This window comes from Bos javanicus, chromosome 9 (assembly GCF_032452875.1).
Source record: "Bos javanicus breed banteng chromosome 9, ARS-OSU_banteng_1.0, whole genome shotgun sequence".
Lineage (NCBI taxonomy): Eukaryota > Metazoa > Chordata > Mammalia > Artiodactyla > Bovidae > Bos > Bos javanicus.
Window position 1 is genome coordinate 95,065,353 of NC_083876.1, and position 18,981 is coordinate 95,084,333.

General features: G+C 45.9%; 1 protein-coding gene across 3 annotated transcripts in view; it reads left to right on the forward strand.

Annotated features, from left to right (window-relative positions):
• The first annotated feature begins 1,340 nt into the window (after nt 1-1,340).
• SYTL3 (synaptotagmin like 3) overlaps nt 1,341-18,981 on the forward strand; it is a 95,974-nt gene continuing 78,333 nt past the window's right edge. The window contains exons 1-3 of one of the 3 annotated variants that reach the window (XM_061428435.1): nt 1,341-1,593; nt 14,240-14,850; nt 17,256-17,474. In XM_061428435.1, coding sequence (XP_061284419.1) covers nt 14,741-14,850; nt 17,256-17,474 — 329 coding nt within the window. In that variant the 5' untranslated portion in view covers nt 1,341-1,593; nt 14,240-14,740. The other 2 variants (XM_061428437.1, XM_061428436.1) reach the window with 2 other exon arrangements.

Below are 18,981 nucleotides of genomic sequence, written 5' to 3' on the forward strand. Positions count from 1 at the left end.
AAATACTCTAGTCTGAAGACTGTAATGTTTTAATGGAGAAGAAAATAAACTTGTGTCTAACACACATCTAAGGTAAGAATCCTGTGCTGAGAAATCGTGTGCTCACGAGAAGAGCTGAGAAATGCCTCTATTTAGGTCTGCTGTCATCTGGGAAACAGGCACAGTGGGACTGAAATACCTCTGAACCAACAGCTAGTGGCTGTTGCTCTGAACCCCTTGGGTCTCTCTTCCTCCCAGTCCTGGCCCCCATCCCTCATCCCCAAGACCCAACAACTAAAGGATAACTCAGGGCACAGTGGGCACTTCTTCTGACTGGCTGATTTTCTTTTTTTTTTTTTAGTGAAGTATTTATTTATTTATTTGCTACACCATGCAGCATGTGGGATCTTAGTTCCCCACCCAGGGATCAAACCCATGCCCCCTGCTTTGGAAACACAAAGTTTTAACCACGGGACCACCAGGGAAGTCCTTGACTGCCTGATCTTCATGCTGTGATGGTTATTAAATAGTGTATCCGTTCTGTGTATATAAAATCACGCACACACTGCACCAGTCAGCATAGGCTAGGTTAGCTGCAAAAACAAATGACCCTAGACTCTTGGTGGGTGATGACAACGGAGGTGTATTTGTCGCTCACATCCATGACCATTGCAGCTTTGCTATGGCTCTGCCCCATGTCTTCGCCACGCTGGGACCAGGTGGATGGGGCAGCCTGATTCCAGAGTCACTGAGGGGGAGGGAAGTCGGGGGGACAGTGGTCCGAGTGCTGGTTAGGAAGGTGCTGCTCGTAAGGTGCACGTTTTTGTCATTCAGAGCAGCTGCTTTTCTCGATAGGGATGAATTCACTTTGGGAGAATTTATCCAGCTGTTCCTATGATTTGTGTCATGTTCCATATGTGGGCTGTGTGTGTGCTCTGTTGCTCAGTCAAGTCTGACTCTTTGCGAACCCATGAACTGTATCCCGTCAGGCTCCTCTGTCTATGGGATTCTCCAGGCAAGAATACTGGAGTGGGTTGCCGTGCCCTCCTGTAGGGGATTTTCCCAACCCAGGGATCGAACCCACATCTCTTGTGTCTCCTGCATAGGCAGGCGGGTTCTTTACCATCAGTGCCACCTGGGAAGCCCCATATGTACGCTATGCTTCCATACAATTTACCCCCCAAAGTCCAGGCCAGTCTTGCTATAAGTTGACTCTTGAGTTAACAGCTGCTGTTTGAGCTGTGATGACATGAGTCATTTACACTTGAGGTCAATGAGAAACCTCTCGCAAAGGTGGGAACGTTTGACTAATTGAAGCCTCCAGTTTCCTTGCGGGTTTCCTTGCTTGAGTGAAACACCTCGGTAGCATAGCATGGTCTTTCCTCCAGCTAAAAATGTAAACTGTTGGCCTTCAAGAGCGCCTGGGTGTGGCTCCAGGTGGCTTTGTCCCCGGGGTCCTTGGTGACGCACAGCTGGTAGCCACAGAGGCTCTCAGCGCCCGCCCAGCCCACCGGAAGGAAAGAGAAGCACGTCAGTGGTTCTAACTCGAAGAAAGCTTGACTTCCTTCCCCAGAGCAAGCTCCCCTGGTCTCCTCTCTTGAAGCTGAGGCAAAGGTAGGCTAAGCATCCGAGTCCAGCCCATCTGGTGGGTTGTTTTAAGGGTCGGGTGGGTAGAGGTTACAGTTAATATAACTTCTCTTACACTGATGACTTTGAAAACATGGGAGAGAACAGCAACGAGAAATTAGACAAAGGATGACTTGTCATTTTGTTGAATAGTATACCTTGTAACTGCAGGCTAAGAATGATTTAAATGGAATGGAGGAATACTTTAGAGTTAGTTAAGAAACCAATCCACACCGAAAAACACTCTCCCAAAGCTGTATGGTGTGAATTTTTTCAAAGGAGGTGATGAATGTCGTTTGGTTTCCTTTTTGGTCTGTACATTCTTATACATACAGTTTATTACTATTTTGCTCTGAATTTACTTCACAGATTCTGACTTTTTTCATCCCCCATAATCTCTAGTCTGGAGGTGGACCATAAATATAATTTTAAAAATTAAGTTAGCTGGAGTCTAATTTAAATGTCTTGCAATTCAGCTTCTTTAGCCCCGGAATAGAACTTCTTGACAAAAGGAGAGATTATGACAAGAAAATACATGTTAGCGATTAAGTATCTTTCTGTGCTAAGTCGCTTCAGCTGTGTTGGATTCTTGTGACCCCATGGACTGTAGCCTGCCAGGCTCCTTTGTCCATGGGACTCTCCAGGCAAAAATAACTAGAGTGGGTGGTCATGCCCTCCTCCAGGGGATCTTCCTAATCCAGGGATTGAACCCATGTCTCCTGCATCGGCAGGCAGCTTCTTTACCACTAGCGTTACCTGGGAAGCCCAAATATCTACTAAGAAGTTAGAATTGGTATGAAAAAGATTATTTAGCCAAGACAGTAGAAGATTCTAAATTCTTAACTTTTCTGTCTAAACAAAGCATAAGGCTTTGGAGTTAAACAGACCCAGATTAGAGTGTGAGTTTAGGTAAATTACTGAATTGTTGCAAGCCTCACTCTGCTCGTCAGTAAAATGGGTGTCTTGATGGCCTAAGGCTGTAACGAGGACTGAGACTGTTCGTGCAAGGAACGTGTCAAGCCTTCTGGTCCAGAGTAAGTGGTAAATAAATAGTCGGGGTTGGTACAACAAAAATCATAGCAACGATTATGAGTAGTACCTCATATAAAGAACAAGATAATAATATCAGTTCTCATTTCTTTATCCATCCACAAGAAAAGATCAAGTTTAAGTCTGAAATATCATGGGTTTCTATTGTAGTGTTTAGCTTTGATTCTGAAAAAGCACTTGGGTTTTTTTTTTTTTTTTTTTGGTGGCAAGATATTTATGTGAATGAGAAAGCCTAGACTCCACTGAGAGTGGTGGGGGCCTTTCCAGAAGAGACTTCCAGCCCTCTCCTGTCTCGGTTTAGATGTCAAGTTTTCTAGACTTAAGCCCACATATGCACAATGTCATATATTAAGGACAGAGTTTTGAGGGACCTGAAGCTTACATGATGCCTGGAGCCTTCTTTAAGGAAACAGATACTATAACACAAGGTCAAGTCCGGGGCCTGGCAGGTGAGGCCTGAAGTCCGAGGTCACTGGCTTCTGAGAAAATCCACTTCTGGCTCAGAGACCAGAGACACAAAGAGTTTCTAAAGGCTCATCTCCATTCCCATGCCATTCCTGAGGGACACCAGGTGAATTTTCTCACCTTTGCGAGTGAGCAGCGCCCTGCCTTCACCCGCTTAGTGTGGACGAACCAGTGGTCCCTGCGGCTGTCGAGGACGTCTGTGAGGACACTCCACGAGCTAAAAAGAGAGATGACACTCTCAGGTGAATCCGCGGGGTCTGTGGAGCTGCGCAACTTCGACCCTGCATTCTAGGTAGAAAGTACTGTGGCCATATTCAGAAAAAAAAAAAAAAAGCAAACTGCAGCTTCTCAAGGAAACAGCTGTGGTAAAGCACAGCAGCGGGGGTGCTGGCTCTGGAGCGGGGCTGAGAGCAGGGGCTTGGCTGAGGCTTCAGCGCTGGGCTCGACCTCTAGCTTGAATTCAAAGTCTGGCCGGAGATGACAGTGTTCATACGCAGGCACCTCGCCTGAGCCTGATCGCAGCCCCTCCTCTCCATCACCGGAGGAGGTCGGGGCGTGGGGGTGGGTGATTCGATGACCAGCTGCTCACAGATGACCGGAAGATGGAAGAGCCTGCAGATAAAGAGCGCTTCCTTTCCCGGCCCCCTTTCTTCTACCCGCCCCCGGGTTTCACATTTCTTGTACTTTTCTTCCCCTGGTCAGCTCTGAAAAGCCGAAGTCAATCTTGGCTGTTAGGCCGAGGGGGAAAAAAAAAGCAAGTGTGGTTTCAGAATTCACACAATCAGATGTTCCATTTCTCTGGCAAAGGGGGGCTCCCACACGGTCCCCTCCGGAATGTCTTTCCCACGCACTGCCCCCCCCCCCCACCCGCCATTTCTCCCCTCTCCACGTGGAGGGAATCTCGCCTTCCCCTGAGCGTTCTCTCCTGTAGATCCTTGTGTGCTTCCACTCACCCTGTCACGCCGTCGCTTATTTGTTCACCTGTCCACTTCCTGGCTGGAATTCGAGCTTTTCGATTGCAGAGAGGGGCTCCTGCTAATTTGGTGTCCTCACTACATGGCACCTGAGAGGCTCACAGAAGCCCAATGAAATCAGTGCTGTGGGTCAATACGCCGATCACCACCACCTAACTGCATTTGCCTGGATGCAGAGTTCCACTGGGATGCGGCATGACTGGCTACAGAGGAGATGGAAACGTGTGGATTGAAGCCCCGAGCTGGGTTTAGGAGGGGCCCCCACCTCTGCTGCTTGGTTCCTATTGATTCCAGAAAAGAGGCTTGACTCCTGCTCTTGGGCCTTCCTGAAGGGGAGGACGGTGATCAGAGAGGACTGCTTCCAATTCCTGCTTGCTTTATTCCAGCCGTTGCTCTCGGACTGTACTGAGATGACTCCAGATTAGGGTTTGATCCTAGTTTCTCCGATACCTGAACTCATGCTGAGATGGGATGGTTGGCTGTGCAGTGCTTCCCCAAGTGGCTCTGGGCGACTTTTTCCTTCAGAGTGGTGATACACTATAGGTTTTATTTATTTTTTAATTGTTAAGTAAAATTAGACTGGTTGGTATGGCGGGATGCTGTAAAACAAAGGCAGTCACCATTACAAAATCACAAAAATGCAATCGAGAAAAGAGACTGGGGGCTAGACAGCTCCATGTGGGTGAAGACAGAACCTGACGCCAGTGTTTGTGACCAAAACACAGTTTCAGAATTCACTGGGTGTGTGAGAGAGTGACTAAGTATTATCGCAGAAAAACCAGGTCTAGGAGATTGTGAATTTCTGCACGAGATCATTAAAACAAAATACTTTTTAGTATGCTTCTCAGATGCTGAAATGACCTCAGATTTTCAGATGCTTTCCAGATTTCTGAAGCCTGGAGCTTTCTGAGATGCATGTTGCTCACTCACCTGACTATGATCCTTCCTTCCGACTTGAATTCGTGCTTCCTGCTTTGGCAAGCAAACCCAAGTGTCACAATGGTCACTGCATTTCTCAACTCCAGCCAAACATTAAGGACCTATTTGCTGGGTGATGAGGGATCACTAAGAACCAGTGTCACCACTAGAAGGACACTTGAATCAGAAAGAAGTCAGAGTCATGATAGAGAAATATACAGAGGAAAAGGGGGCATAATGAAGGAGCAGTTAATTGTGCTTGAAAATTATGAGAAAGTTCCTGAATTAGTGATGAATCGACCTGGAAGATTAACAATGAATAATGATGATGATGATGATGAAACCGTTAGGTGGTGTTTCAGGGGACTCTGAAGAGCTCTTCTCCTTTATGTCTCAGCACAGAAAGAATTCAGCGAGAGACAAAGTGATAGACGTGTGTGTGTGCTAAGTGCTTCATTTGTGTCTGGCTCTTTGTGACCCCGTGGACTGTAGCCCACCAGGCCCCTCTGTCCGTGGGATTCTCCGGGCGAGACTACTGGAGTGGGTTGCCAAGCCCTCCTCCAGGGGATCTTCCCGACCCAGGGATTGCACTCACATCTCATGTCTCTTGCATTGGCGGGCAGGTTCTTTACCACTAGCGCCACCTGGGAAGCCCAAAGTGATAGATAAGAAGTGATTTATTAGAACAGGGTACTTACAAGGCTTACAAGCGAGTGGGCAAGGGGGTACCATGTCCTGAGTATATAGTGGCTTACATCTTTACAATCAAAGGAAAAGTAGAGAGGGGGAGAAAACCTTCTTTGTCTTTCTTGAGTAGATGTTGTGTTTCCGTCATCAACTCCTCCTCCAGATTGAGAAGGGGTTTTCCTTGTCCCTACATGGTCAAGCTGGGTCCACAAATGATTGTTTTTTTAATGTGTGCGGAGCGTGTGTCCTACTGAGCTCACTGGGCAGGATGTGGGTCTCATGCCACCGTTGTGTTATTGTTTGGGGGCATGCCTCATGCATCTGTTGCACGATTTTGTTGCTAAGCAAGCCTGCTTGGTTTTGTGGTTAAGTAAACCTGCTTTCTTGAGTAACCATTAGCTTACTAATGGTTTTAGTAAGGCGGGGGGGGGGGGGTCTCCCATAGTTTTTCTATTTACAGTCCCCTACAGAGAAGGCAATGGCACCCACTCCAGTACTCTTGCCTGGAAAATCCCATGGATGGAGGAGCCTGGTGGGCTGCAGTCCATGGGGTCGCTAAGAGTCAGACACGACTGAGCGACTTCACTTTCACTTTTCACTTTCATGCATTGGAGAAGGAAATGGCAACCCACTCCAGTGTTCTTGAATGGAGAATCCCAGGGATGGAGGAGCCTGGTGGGCTGCCATCTATGGGGTCGCACAGAGTCGGACACGACTGAAGCGACTTAGCAGCAGTGGGATTAACTATTTAATCACTTACTTTGCCCCTTTACTCTGTCCCTATTGATACTGTTACTACTACCACAGTTAACATGTGTCAGTGGGTTGTTTATAATATGCTTGCCACTGTGATCTAAGTACTTTCTGTGTTGGGACTTCCCTGGTGGTCAAGTGGTTTCGGCTCTGTGCTCGAAATGCAGGGGACACGGGTTCAATCCCTGGTCGAGGAACTAAGATCCCACATGCTGCACAGCACAGCCAAAAAAAAGTGCTTTACATGCATAAATGCATTTAATGCTCACAATGACTCTAATAAGTGGATGCTATAATTCTATCCAGTTTGAAAGTGAAAGTGTTAGTCGCTCAGTCACGTCCAACTCTTTGCATCCCCATGGACTGTAACCTGCCAGGCTCCTCTGTCCATGGGATTCTCCAGGCAAGAATACTGGAGTGGGTTGCCATATCTTGCTCCAGGGGATCTTCCCAACCCAGGGATCAAATCCAGGTCTCCTGCATTGCAGGCAGACTCTTTTACTGTCTGAGCCACCTCCCTCTACTTTACAGCCAAGGAAATTAAATCCCAGGGGACTTGCTAACTTGCCTACCATGTTCAAACCACATTCCCCTCACTGCCTCCGAGTAAATTAGATCCTTGTAGGGACAGGGAAGAGCAGGAGCGAATGTATGGAAAGAGAAGAGTACACGGGGTATCCAGGGACCCGTCTCGAATGTGTTTGCTGCGGGAGCGTTGGGGCGTTCTGTGGGAACTGAGGATGCAGAAGTTGGAGGAGGCCAGCCCAAGCAGGGTGAGAGAGACCTTGCGCATAGTTTAGAATCTGTTTATAGGCAGTGGGGACCTGGGCTCCTGTCCTGGGAGAGGAAGGACACATTCCTGCCTCAGTCGTGTTCAGTGGCCTGTCCCTCACTCCAGAGATGTCCTGTCCTTTCTCAGAGCAACTCTGCTTCTCCACCCAGGCTCAGCCGGGAACATCCTCCTGTCCTCCCCTGTCGCCAGCCTGCCTCTGACTCACCGTAGTGCCCACTGGGCCCCTCAGGTCGGTGGGCACAGCCAGACTCGGGCCCACTTGTTCCTATTAGCACTTTGGGTTACAGACGCCACGCTCACCCCTCACTCCATCAAGGAACATGCCAACTGCTTTGCGTAGACTTCATGGAATTCTTTGACCATCTCCATTTCGACTCATCCAAGAAATCACAAGCCTGCAAGAGAGAAGTATGTTTATTTCATCCCTGTTTAGAATAATATGAAAAATAAGCCAGTATGGCTTCTAGTTTCCTGCCAGCATAGGGGACCAGAAACGGAATCCCTAAAGATGGACCTTAAGCTTGCTAGGCCACCAGGTGGATGGAATTCTCTCTGACTTTCTTGGTATTTACAATGGGCCCATGCGACTTGCTAAACTCTGTCACCCTAGAAACCTCTTTTGACTAGGAAGAGTTCACTACAAATAAGCAAATAGACAAATAATTAAAAGAATAAGTAAATCGTCATAAGTCTGGGGTCACCTTGTCTTGGATAAATAGACTATAGGCTAAGAAGAGTTTTAGTGAATTGATCTTGAGTGATTTGGAACATGGACTACAGAGTAAAATCTCTGATTTGGCTGTTGCTGTAAAACTTAGAGAAATTTAAATGCCAACATAACAGGAATAAAGTATAGACAGAGCTCCAGATTTTGTTCAAGAGGACTGAAAAGATGTAGTTGAAATAATTTAGATAATTGCTATTGAAAGAGAAACACTGAGCAATGTTAACCTGGAAATCAGACCTGGAATTGCACAAGCAAATTCACGATCAAGTTAAAAGCCCAGCACAACTTAAAACAACAAAAGTTCTCTATGTTCCCCATTCCATCCTCTAAAACAAAATAATATGTTGAAAAAATGAACAAGAGAATGATACACCCAGTTTACTTTGTAAGCAACCTGAGAAATCATTGGATCCTCAATTTCAGTGGTTCTTAAACCCCAAAGACCCAATGCTCACTCTTTATAGGAAATATTCTGTAGCTCACCTTTTACTATCTGGAATTGGAATTCATGTAAAATATAATTTACCTTCCTCAATACCAACAACAATAATTCAATATCATTACTGTGATAAAAGGAGAAATAAAGGGACATTAAATTATAAGAATATAATTCATATTAGTTCAATTCAGTTCCTCAGTCATGTCCAGCTCTTTGCGGACCCCCTGGACTGCAGCATGCCAGGCTTCCCTGTCCATCACCAACTCCCGGAGCTTGCTCAAACTCATGTCCATTGAGTCGGTGATGCCATCCAACCCTCTCATCCTCTGTCGTCCCCTTCTCCTCCTGCCTTCAATCTTTCCCAGCATCAGGGTCTTTTCCAATGAGTCAGTTGTTCACATCAGGTGGCCAGAGTATTGGAGTTTCAGCTTCAGCATCAGTCCTTCCAATGAATATTCAGGACTGATTTCCTTTAGGATGGACTGGTTTGATCTCCTTGTGGTCCAAGGGACTCTCAATATAAGCTACATTAAAAGACACAGTGAAGTTGTGAGATGTTCTTATACCTAGAATCACATTGATTTGTAGATTCACATCTACAGATGCAGATCCTTACCAGTACTGTAGCATTAGTGATTCAAATACTATTAATACAAGCCATGCTGCCCTATGTGATGCCACTTCCTGAAATGGTAAACAATTGTAAATGAAACCAGGTACAGTCTTCCCTCAGTTTACACAATAGCTTCATTCTGCAAAACCCAGTATATTAAAACCCTGCAAAATATACTTCGTGTTTCTGTGAGTTAAATTCTATTATCAGATAATTATACCTTTTTCCTAGTTGAGTTATCTGGTAAGATGACCAATATTTGTATGGGAATGCAAGGTAATTCTTTGTCACTATGACAACTAAAACTACCCCACAAATTTCTAGATGGAAGCATGGGACTGCCCCCACTGAAAACCCGAAATGAATCCCAGTAAGATGAAACACCTGTAGCTCTAACGTGTGGCAGGTCTAAGCCACCAGGTCAGGAGGAACACTGGGAGGACACTGGAAATCAGAGAGAAAACCTCCTCCTAGGTTTCTGTGATACTGAGCTTTCCAAATTTGCTGGCATATTGAGTGCAGCACTTAAACAGCATCATCTTTTAGGGTTTGAAGTAGCTCAGCTGGAATTCCATCACCTCCACTAGCTTTGCTCATAGTAATGCTTCCTAGGGCCCACTTGACTTCACACTCCAGGATGTCTGGCTCTAGGTGAGTGACCACACCACCATGGGTCATTAAATTTTTTTGTATAATTCTTCTGCGTGTTCTTGCCACCTCTTCTTAATCTCTTCTACTTCTGTTAGGTCCATACCATTTCTGCCCTTTGTTGTGCCCATCTTTGCATGAGATGTTCTCCTCATCTCTCCAGTTTTATTGAAGAGATTTCTAGTCTTTCCCATTCTGTTGTTTTCCTCTATTTCTTTGCATTGTTCACTTAAGGAGGCTTTCTTATCTCTTCTTGTTATTCTCTGGAATCTACATTCAGATGGGTATGTCTTTCCCTTTCTCCTTTGCCTTTTCGCTTCTCTTCTTTTCTCAGCTGTTTGTAAAGCCTCCTCAGACAACCACTTTGCCTTCTTGCATTTCTTCTTCTTGGGGATGGTTTGGGTCACCACCTCCTATACAATGTTACAAATTTCTGTCCATAGTTCTTCAAGCACTCTGTCTACCACATCTAATCCCTTGAATCTATTCGTCACATGAACGATCCTGGGGATCTCTATGCAGTCCTGATTGCATCAATTCAAAAAGTCACCCTGTATAGAGAAGATGTCGACACAGATCCTTCAAGATAAGGAAAAAAGTACATTTCAATCCAATAATAGAAGGATTTCCTCATTGTAGTTAGCAACCATGTACTTGAACGACTGAAGGTTTATGGAAGCCAGAGTCAAAATCTCTAAAAGTCAAGAATAACAACTCAGATAAACACTGCACATGCATACCTCTAGTTCTCTAAGCTTTATACTCATCAACTGGGAACCCCAGACAGCACCATGTTTGGGTGTGTATTTGAAAGGATTTCAATGAATGACAATTTGGTGGTCTATCCTTGGAAAGCAAGGAGATCAAACCAGTCAATCTTAAAGGAAATCAACCCTGAATACTCTTTGGAAGGACTAACGCTGAAACTTAAGCTCCAGTCCTTTGGCCACCTGATTTGCACAGCTGACTCATTGGAAAAGACCCTGATGCTGGGAAAGATTGAGGGCAGGAGGAGAAGGGGACGACAGAGGATGAGATGGTTGGATGGCATCACCAATTCATTGGATATGAACTTGGCAAACTCCGGGAGATGGTGGGGGATAGGGAAGCCTGATGTGCTGCCATCATGGGGTAGCAAAGAGTCGGACGTGACTTGGCGACTGAACAACAACAAGCTCCATCCTTAGTTAATCTGAAATCAATATAATGCTGATACATGAAGCACAGTTTTGCAACTTCTGCCAAACCACTGCAGAACTTTTTGTTCCATGACCTAAAGACACCTTGAGAACCCCTTTGTTTTCTTTCGGTTTATCAGAACTATATGCACCACTTCGATTTGGGGTTTTGTTTTGTTCTGAGCCACCAGGGCAGCCTCAGCGCTCACGTACAGGACTGTTTGGCTGTAGGTTCCTGGCAGAAATTGTCTGCTCCTTTTCACTCTGGCTGCTACTGTTTCTCTGACTTTAATTGTCCTCTGTGTGCTTTTATAGGTGGCCCTAGTGGTAAAAAATCCATTTGCCAATGCAGGAGATGCAAGAGACATGGGTTTGATCCTGGGTTGGAAAGATCCTCTGGAGTAGGAAATGGCAACCCACTCCAGCATTCTTGCCTGGAGAATCCCATGGACAGAGGAGGCTGGTGAGCTACAGTCCATGGGGCTGCAAAGAATCAGACATGACTGAAGCGACTGAGCGTACATCGTATTGTTAGAAATGGGATAGGGTGTAACTTATCAGTCATTAAGTCCTGTACCGTAATCACTTAAAGAGTGTCTGGCACTTGTTGAATGCTTGATCAATATTTAATTAATGAATGGCTGACGGATGGATTCCAAAAACCAACTCAATTTGACTTTTCTGTAACTAGCAGTGGATGGCCACTAGGGGGAGGAAGAGTGCCCACTCATCCCTGCAGAGGCCCCTGTGAGGCCACAGGCATGGGTTTGGTACAGAGCTGCTGCTGCTGCTGCGTCGCTTCAGTCGTGTCCAACTCTATGTGACTCCAACCCTAACCCCGTCCCTGGGATTCTCCAGGCAAGAACACTGGAGTGGGTTGCCATTTCCTTCTCCAATGCATGAAAGGAAAAGTGAAAGTGAAGCCGCTCAGTCGTGTCCGACTCTTAGTGACCCCATGGACTGCAGCCTACCAGGCTCCTCCGTCCATGGGATTTTCCAAGCAAGAGTACTGGAGTGGGGTGCCATTGCCTTCTCCATGGTAGAGAGCAGGAATGTTTTTAAATAACCAAACCCTGCGTGTCTGGACTAGGTAAAGGCCTGGCCACCCACAGGAGTGAACACTGAGTGCTCCAGGAGTTCTCGTTTCCAGCCTAGTGCTGACTGGTCCCGCCTCCCGGTGGCACTGAAGGCCGGGGCCAGACACCTGAGCCCAAAGGCCACATGGAGAGAAAGCTCAGGGCATAGACGGTGTGTTTCGCTGCTAAGTCGCTTCAGTCGTGTCCAACTCTGTGCGACCCCATAGATAGCAGCTCACCAGGCTCCTCTGTCCTTGGGATTCTCCAGGCAAGAATACTAGAGTGGGTTGCCATTTCCTTCTCCAAAAAAGTTGGTGTGTTTTGAGCCAAGTGCAAAAACCTGCACTTAAAATACTTGGGAATCAGACAGACAGGACAGTACTTGATTCAGTAATGTGGTTAATAGGTTAGAAATGAGAGAGAAGCAACAAAAACCAAGGAATGCGTTTAGAAGAAATAGGCCCTTGAAGTTGGTGACACTTTCCCGCTTAGCACTTGATAAAAAGCTGTTTCCTAGCATTTCTTCTTCCCCAGAGACTCAGAGCCTCGGGGAGCTAAGCTCTGCTGTTCACCTGGAAACAGGACCTTAGGAGGGAGGAGGTTTTGACCCTGCTGAGGCTGGAGCCCGAGTCCTTGCTCCTGTGGTTCTCCTGCCATCTACACGGGAGGCCTTTTGGGAGCAGGCACTCGGGAATGCCTGGCTGGAGAGCGGAGGCCAGGACCATCCCCTGGCAGCCCCGGCTTCCCTCCTCCTCATGTAGCCTCTGCAATTTGGGTGGGCCAACTGTTTTAACCTTATCATACAACAGTTTGTGTGCTCAGTCATGTTTGAGTCTTTGCAACTGCATGGACTATAGCCCTTGAGGCTCCTCTGTCCATGGGATTTCCTAGACAAGAATACTGGAGTGGGTTGTTCCAGTACTTCCACCTCCATGGGACCTTCCTGACCCAGGGATCAAACCCCGGTCTCCTGCCTTGCTGGTGGATTCTTTGCCGCTGAGCCACCAGTGTAGCCCCACCTCACAACAGAGAAACTGACAAATAGAGGTTCCTTAAGCCAAGGGGTCCTTAGCCTATAGTCCCACAAACTTGGATGTGAAAAAATTTATATCTTAATTTTCATTGACTTGTAACTAAAGTTTAGCATTTCATCGCAAACCACAATAGAATTAGCAAGACTTGTGGTCTCCACATCTTGTTGCAGATATCTCAGTATTGCTTGCAATCATTGCTACTCTGAAATTACAGTCACTGTTAGATCACTGCTAGATTTCATACATCCCTGGCCACATATATTATTATAATTTAAAATATTTCAGTATAATTGATTTCCTTTGTTATAATGTATTTTATTTTATGCATTTAAATACAGAAGCTTCACCAGATAACCAGAGATTAAAAGAGAAAAGAATCTCTGCTTAAAGGGAATGATCCCTTAGGGTTCTATTAACCTCTTTTTCACTGATTTGCTATGGATCATAAATATAATGTGAATTCCTGTTGAGGCTGAACAAAGGGAGTTTAGCTTCCAAAGCATTGAAAGGACATCTTATTACTAAGGAATTCATGTAAATTTGATAACAAAATGGCATTATAGAAAGTACACTAGATCTGCATTTTCTGCTTTTCACTGACATGTTTTATCAATTCAATACCATCTTGGTTGGGGAAAGAAACAGATCAAAGGTGCTGTGTGTGTAGTGTCACTGATGGAAAAAGTTAAGTAGGAGGAGTGGAGAACCTGCCAACTCATATTAACCAGAAATAAGACCCCGCGCAGAAGGCTGTTGCTAAATACCATTAAAGACCATAACTAACTGATAGACGGAGGTTGTGGTGATATCCCTTCATAGATCCTTAATTGATTAAACATTTTTTTGAGTTTTGAAGTTAATTGTAAAAATTGCAGTTAACAGATGAAATTGTAGATATCCTAAAGTATTTTCAATTAGGATGATGTACATTCAATATTGGAGGAGGAAATGGCAACCCACTCCAGTGTCTTCCCTGGGAAAGCCCATGGACAGAAGAGCCTGGCGGGCTGCAGTCAATGGGGTTGCAAAAAAAGTCAGACAAGACTTAGCAACGAAACAATAGCACATTAAATATAGACTTTCATGCCTCTGACCACTCAGGATACAGAATTCATATCAGAAAAATTCAAGTGTGGAAGTCTGAGGCTTTTAGAAACATGAGAAGTCCCATTTAATAAAATTTAAAATCTTACATTATCATCACAGCAAAAAATGCAAAGATCTGTCTGTAGAGCATTTTGTCTTAAAAATGATGCTATTTTTGTTGTCTTTTCTACAGGTACTGAGCTGTCTGGGCCTCTAACCATCATCAGTGCTCCCTGTAAACCTATGAAGGGGAAGGTTAATGTCTGTGTCACTGAATACTCTTCCCCCTGCTGTTTGTAAATTCCCTCAGATTGGGGATTACTTCTGCTTATGCAGAAATTATCTGCGTAATTTATAACAATCTCTGGCAAAACCTCAGAAAAAAGATACGCTTCTTACTTAGCCGGATGTCAGAGGCTGCGGCAGGACCCGGGGAGAAGGCTCTGCAGATGGCATGAGGCTCTGGGAGCGATGATCCCAACGGAGGGATAGCTCCTTGGAACTTTTTTCTCCTGAGAAGAGTGACCCAGTTAAAAAGAGGAGAAAAGCTACGAGCAACACTGTTGCCAATGAAATAGGAGACGGAGTGCTTTCAAAAGCGCGTGGCGCTGTTGCTGGACTCTGAGCTCATCCACGGGACTGGGGCGCACGGCCATGGAGTAGAACTTCATCGTGGGTCTGAGAAGAGACGGAAATGGCCCAGCAAGTCAGCCTCGGTTCCCTCCAGGAATCGGAACGTGAAGCGATCCTCCAGGTTTTGTACCGGGACCGGGAGGTTCAAAACACGGAGGCGGAGAGGATACGGTAGGTGGTCATACAGATGGTGGAATTCTTGGTGTTTTTTGGCTTTTTCTGCTTGGAGGCCATCTCTCCTTGGCGTCTTGCTGCTTGCTTAGCTAATGCCATTTGCTCCGCATTCAGCCTCTTGTCTGACGAGAATCTGAAGCAAGGGCTGTGGGTGGAGGTGACCTTTGCTGTGTCACTAAGCTTCGGGATGGTCAGGGAAAGAATGCCTTTTTTCCCCACTTAAAACAATGCCTTTGTGTGATAAGTTAGTTGTCTGTCTGCCTGTCCATTTGCCTGCTTTGCAGGAATCGTTCAAGGGAAACCTTCAGACTTCCCATACACCCTTTCAAGGGAAAGACTTCTGGCTAAGGGTTTTCCTAAATTATTTTTGGTGGTAATTGAAGGCCCAAAGAAAGCAGCTTAGAAACAGCAGATCTGCTGGCGCCCATTCCGAGCCTTCTCTTTGCTTACTTTTGCTTGCCAGCCAGCTCTGAGGAAATGGGGAGCATGAAGTCTGAACCTGCCCAGCCTGCTCCCAGACTCCTTTGTCAACAGAGAACAGCTTCTCTGTCTCTGAAGGGCACAGGCTGTTTGCCATTAATTTAACACTTAACAGAGCAGGCCTGGGCTATCAGCACGTGTCTCTTGTTAGCTGTCAAGATGCATCTTTAATATAATGATGCTTTGTTTATTGATGTTTATGAAAAATGTGAGGTCTAGAAAATAAGTAAATGGGATAGCCTTTTGATCTCATTGCGTTTTTAATGGCAGAATTCTTTTTCAGAGTCTGCCAAGAAAAACAAACATATAAAACAAATCTTCGGACCACCCAGTGTTTGAGGAAGGAGAGGAAATTTCTGGGTGAACTGGAAGTAACAATGTTCCTTTTCTACCCTCCTTTGTAATCCCAAAGCTGTCCAAGTGTACTTACACTTTCTTCCGCTTTAAAAAAAAAAAAAATACAGTGAGCAAAATAGAGTTTTCTTTGGTGATGGAAGATCTTTCAATGATTTAGAAGCATCGTTTTGAATGTCAACAAAGTAACGTGGATGTTTTGTTCCAAGGGTACCGAGAGTTGGCTGTAAGCTTGTTTTTCGGGATTAGCTTCTTTATCCTAAAAGTGACAGAGAGTCCATAAAAGAGTATTCTGGCTAATGGTATGTTTTATGGTTCAATGTAATATCCCTTTGCACTAAGAGGGGTCTTCCCTGGTGACCCAGATGGTAAAGAATCCGCCTGCAATGCGGGAGGCCTGGGTTCCATCGCTGGGACAGGAGGATCCCCTGGAGGAGGGCATGACAATCCACTCCAGTATTCTTGTCTGGAGAATCCCATGGACAAAGGAGCCTGGCGGGCTACAGTCCATGGGTCAAAAAGAGTCAAACATGACTGAGCTACTGACACATTTGCACTAGGGCTATCTTCTTGGGAGGGACAGGAACTGAAAGTAACCGACCACCCATAAAAAATAGTAGCAAAACTATAACATCAGTTAAATAACTTTGTTGGGGCACTTATAACAACAGCAGGCGTGTATGCTGTATCAGTTCAGTTCAGATCAGTCGCTCAGTCGTGTCCGACTCTTTGCAACCCCATGAATCGCAGCATGCCAGGCCTCCCTGTCCATCACCAACTCTCAGAGTTCACCCAGACTCACGTCCATTGAGTCAGTGATGCCATCCAGCCATCTCATCCTCTGTCGTCCCCTTCTCCTCCTGCCCCCAATCCCTCCCAGCATCAGAGTCTTTTCCAATGAGTCATCTCTTCGCATGAGGTGGCCAAAGTATTGGAGTTTCAGCTTCAGCATCATTCCTTCCAAAGAAATCCCAGGGTTGATCTCCTTCAGAATGGACTGGTTGGATCTCCTTGCAGTCCAAGGGACTCTCAGGAGTCTTCTCCAACACCACAGTTCAAAAGCATCAATTCTTCGGCACTCAGCCTTCTTCACAGTCCAACTCTCACATCCATACATGACCACAGGGAAAACCATAGCCTTGACTATGCTGTATACTTACACATCATTCCCTGTCTTGAATGTTAGAATTGGTGCCGTTTTCCTGCATTTTCCCTCTTCTTTCACTGTTTTCTTTACCATTATAATGCCACTTGGACACAAAGGGATGAACCTAGAACAAAATCAGCAGCTGACTCCTCCATGCCAGGTGGAGTGTTTATGCTTTGCCATTTCATCCTTACAGCCACCCTGGGAGGTAAGGCTTTCACAGCTGAGAAAACCTCTGAGCCTCTGCTCCGGAAGACGGCAGGAGATCCTGGTTCGCACAGCTGTGTTAGAACCCGGGGGTGCTGGATGGCAAAGCCCCTTCTGTGTCTCCATACTGTTGAGGCCCTTGCCACGTAGGGGTTTGGCTGGCTTCTGTCCTTCCACTCAGTTGGTTCTTACCACTTAACTCTCTGTACCACAGGAATCTGAAGACGCGCTTGCAGCATCTCAGGTGGAAAGGCGCGAAGAGCGTGAGCCAGGAGTACAAAGAGAAGTCCTGTGCCCGCTGCCAGCAGACCCTGGGGCTCCTACTGAACCGGGGGGCCGTGTGTCAGGGCTGCAGCCACCGCGTGTGCAGCGAGTGCCGGGTGTTCCTGAGGAGGACCCGCGCCTGGAAGTGCACCGTGTGCTTCGAGGACAGGTGAGGATGGGCGGGGCCGGCCAGGATGGGCGGGGCCGGATAAGATGGGCGGGGCGGTGGGGCAAGGATGGCTGGAAAGCCTTGAAGATGGTCCAGGACAACAACCGATAAAGACAGCTGTCATTCTTCACACTTAATAGGAAAATGTTCAGAGAATGCTTAATATGGAGCTGCCTTTCTAGACATGGAAATTATTGTAACTCAAAAACACATTTTGCTATATGAAAAAAAGTTTTGTTTTTAATTTACAAAAGTTTGTAATGGCTGCTGCTGCTGCTACTAAGTCGCTTCAGTCATGTCCGATTCTGGGCGACCCCATAGACAGCAGCCCACCAGGCTCCTCCATCCCCGGGATTCTCCAGGCAAGAACACTGGAGTGTAATGGCTAAGAATCAGCTAACCTAGGAGTTAAGATTCCCTTCAATTTCTTAACTAGTTAGTGTTGTTGGTTTTCTTAGAGCTTAATTTATCTCTTTGAGGAAAAGTGGAGCGAATTGTAATATAAGGAATATTAGAGTGTCCCATGGAGCTTTATTAAGGCCTTTTTGAAGGAAGAAAGTTGACCTGTATTGATGCTCCACTAAAGAATCGGTTATGGTTTCGATTAGTGATAGACTGAATCTACATTTATTCTAATCTTTTGATGTTGTGAGCTTTTAAAATATTTTAAACACGGAATTGGTATTTTTGAAATACCCTTCTTGGAAATGATAAAGAACATGTATGGCTTGATCTCATACTGTTCGAAGCAAGAATGGGCTGGTCATCGATTCCTGGAAAACCCAGGGAGTTGTTGTGGGGGAGTGTGCACAAGGACATCACAGAACTCCTGAGGAGCAGAAATGTTTGTGTGGTGTGAATCTAGGAGAATAATCTGAGACTGAGATTTGAAAAGAACTTCTAAATGTTGCTTAGGTGCGTGCATGCCTGGGCAGACTGTGAGGTGATTACATGGTGAGGGTACACTGGTGGGGCTTTTCTTGCCCCCTAAAGTGGGAGGATTGTGTTCATCAGCATCCTGGCATTAATCTCCTTAAACTTCCCCTTGCTTTGTGAGCCTTAATGTACTTCAGTCTACCGGGGTCCAGCCCCGGTGGAGTCAGGGGTTTCGAAGGGGAGACGGCTTCGGCGATCAGGATATGATAGAATTAAAGATATAAAGAGTGGTTAAATAAGGATAGCTAAGTGAGAAAATTCAGTGGAGTAAAGAGGCTGAATAACTTGGTTTACGTGGAAAGCTAATAAAATTCCAAAATAAGGAATTTGCATCACCTACGTAGGCCGCAGGCGTCCTCCCGTTCTCCCGAAGGAGAGGAGACACTAAGGCCTCCCCAGTCAGATCTTAGAAGCCCAGGCAAAATTAGTAGGCTTCACGAGCCTCCACGCTCAAGATGGGAATTCAGCCGGAAGGTGAGAGAAAGAACAACATGGGGAGACCACATTTCGGTGAACAAGGCCCACATTTTATTTTCCAAAGTAGTTTTTATACCTTAAGTTGTGCATAGAG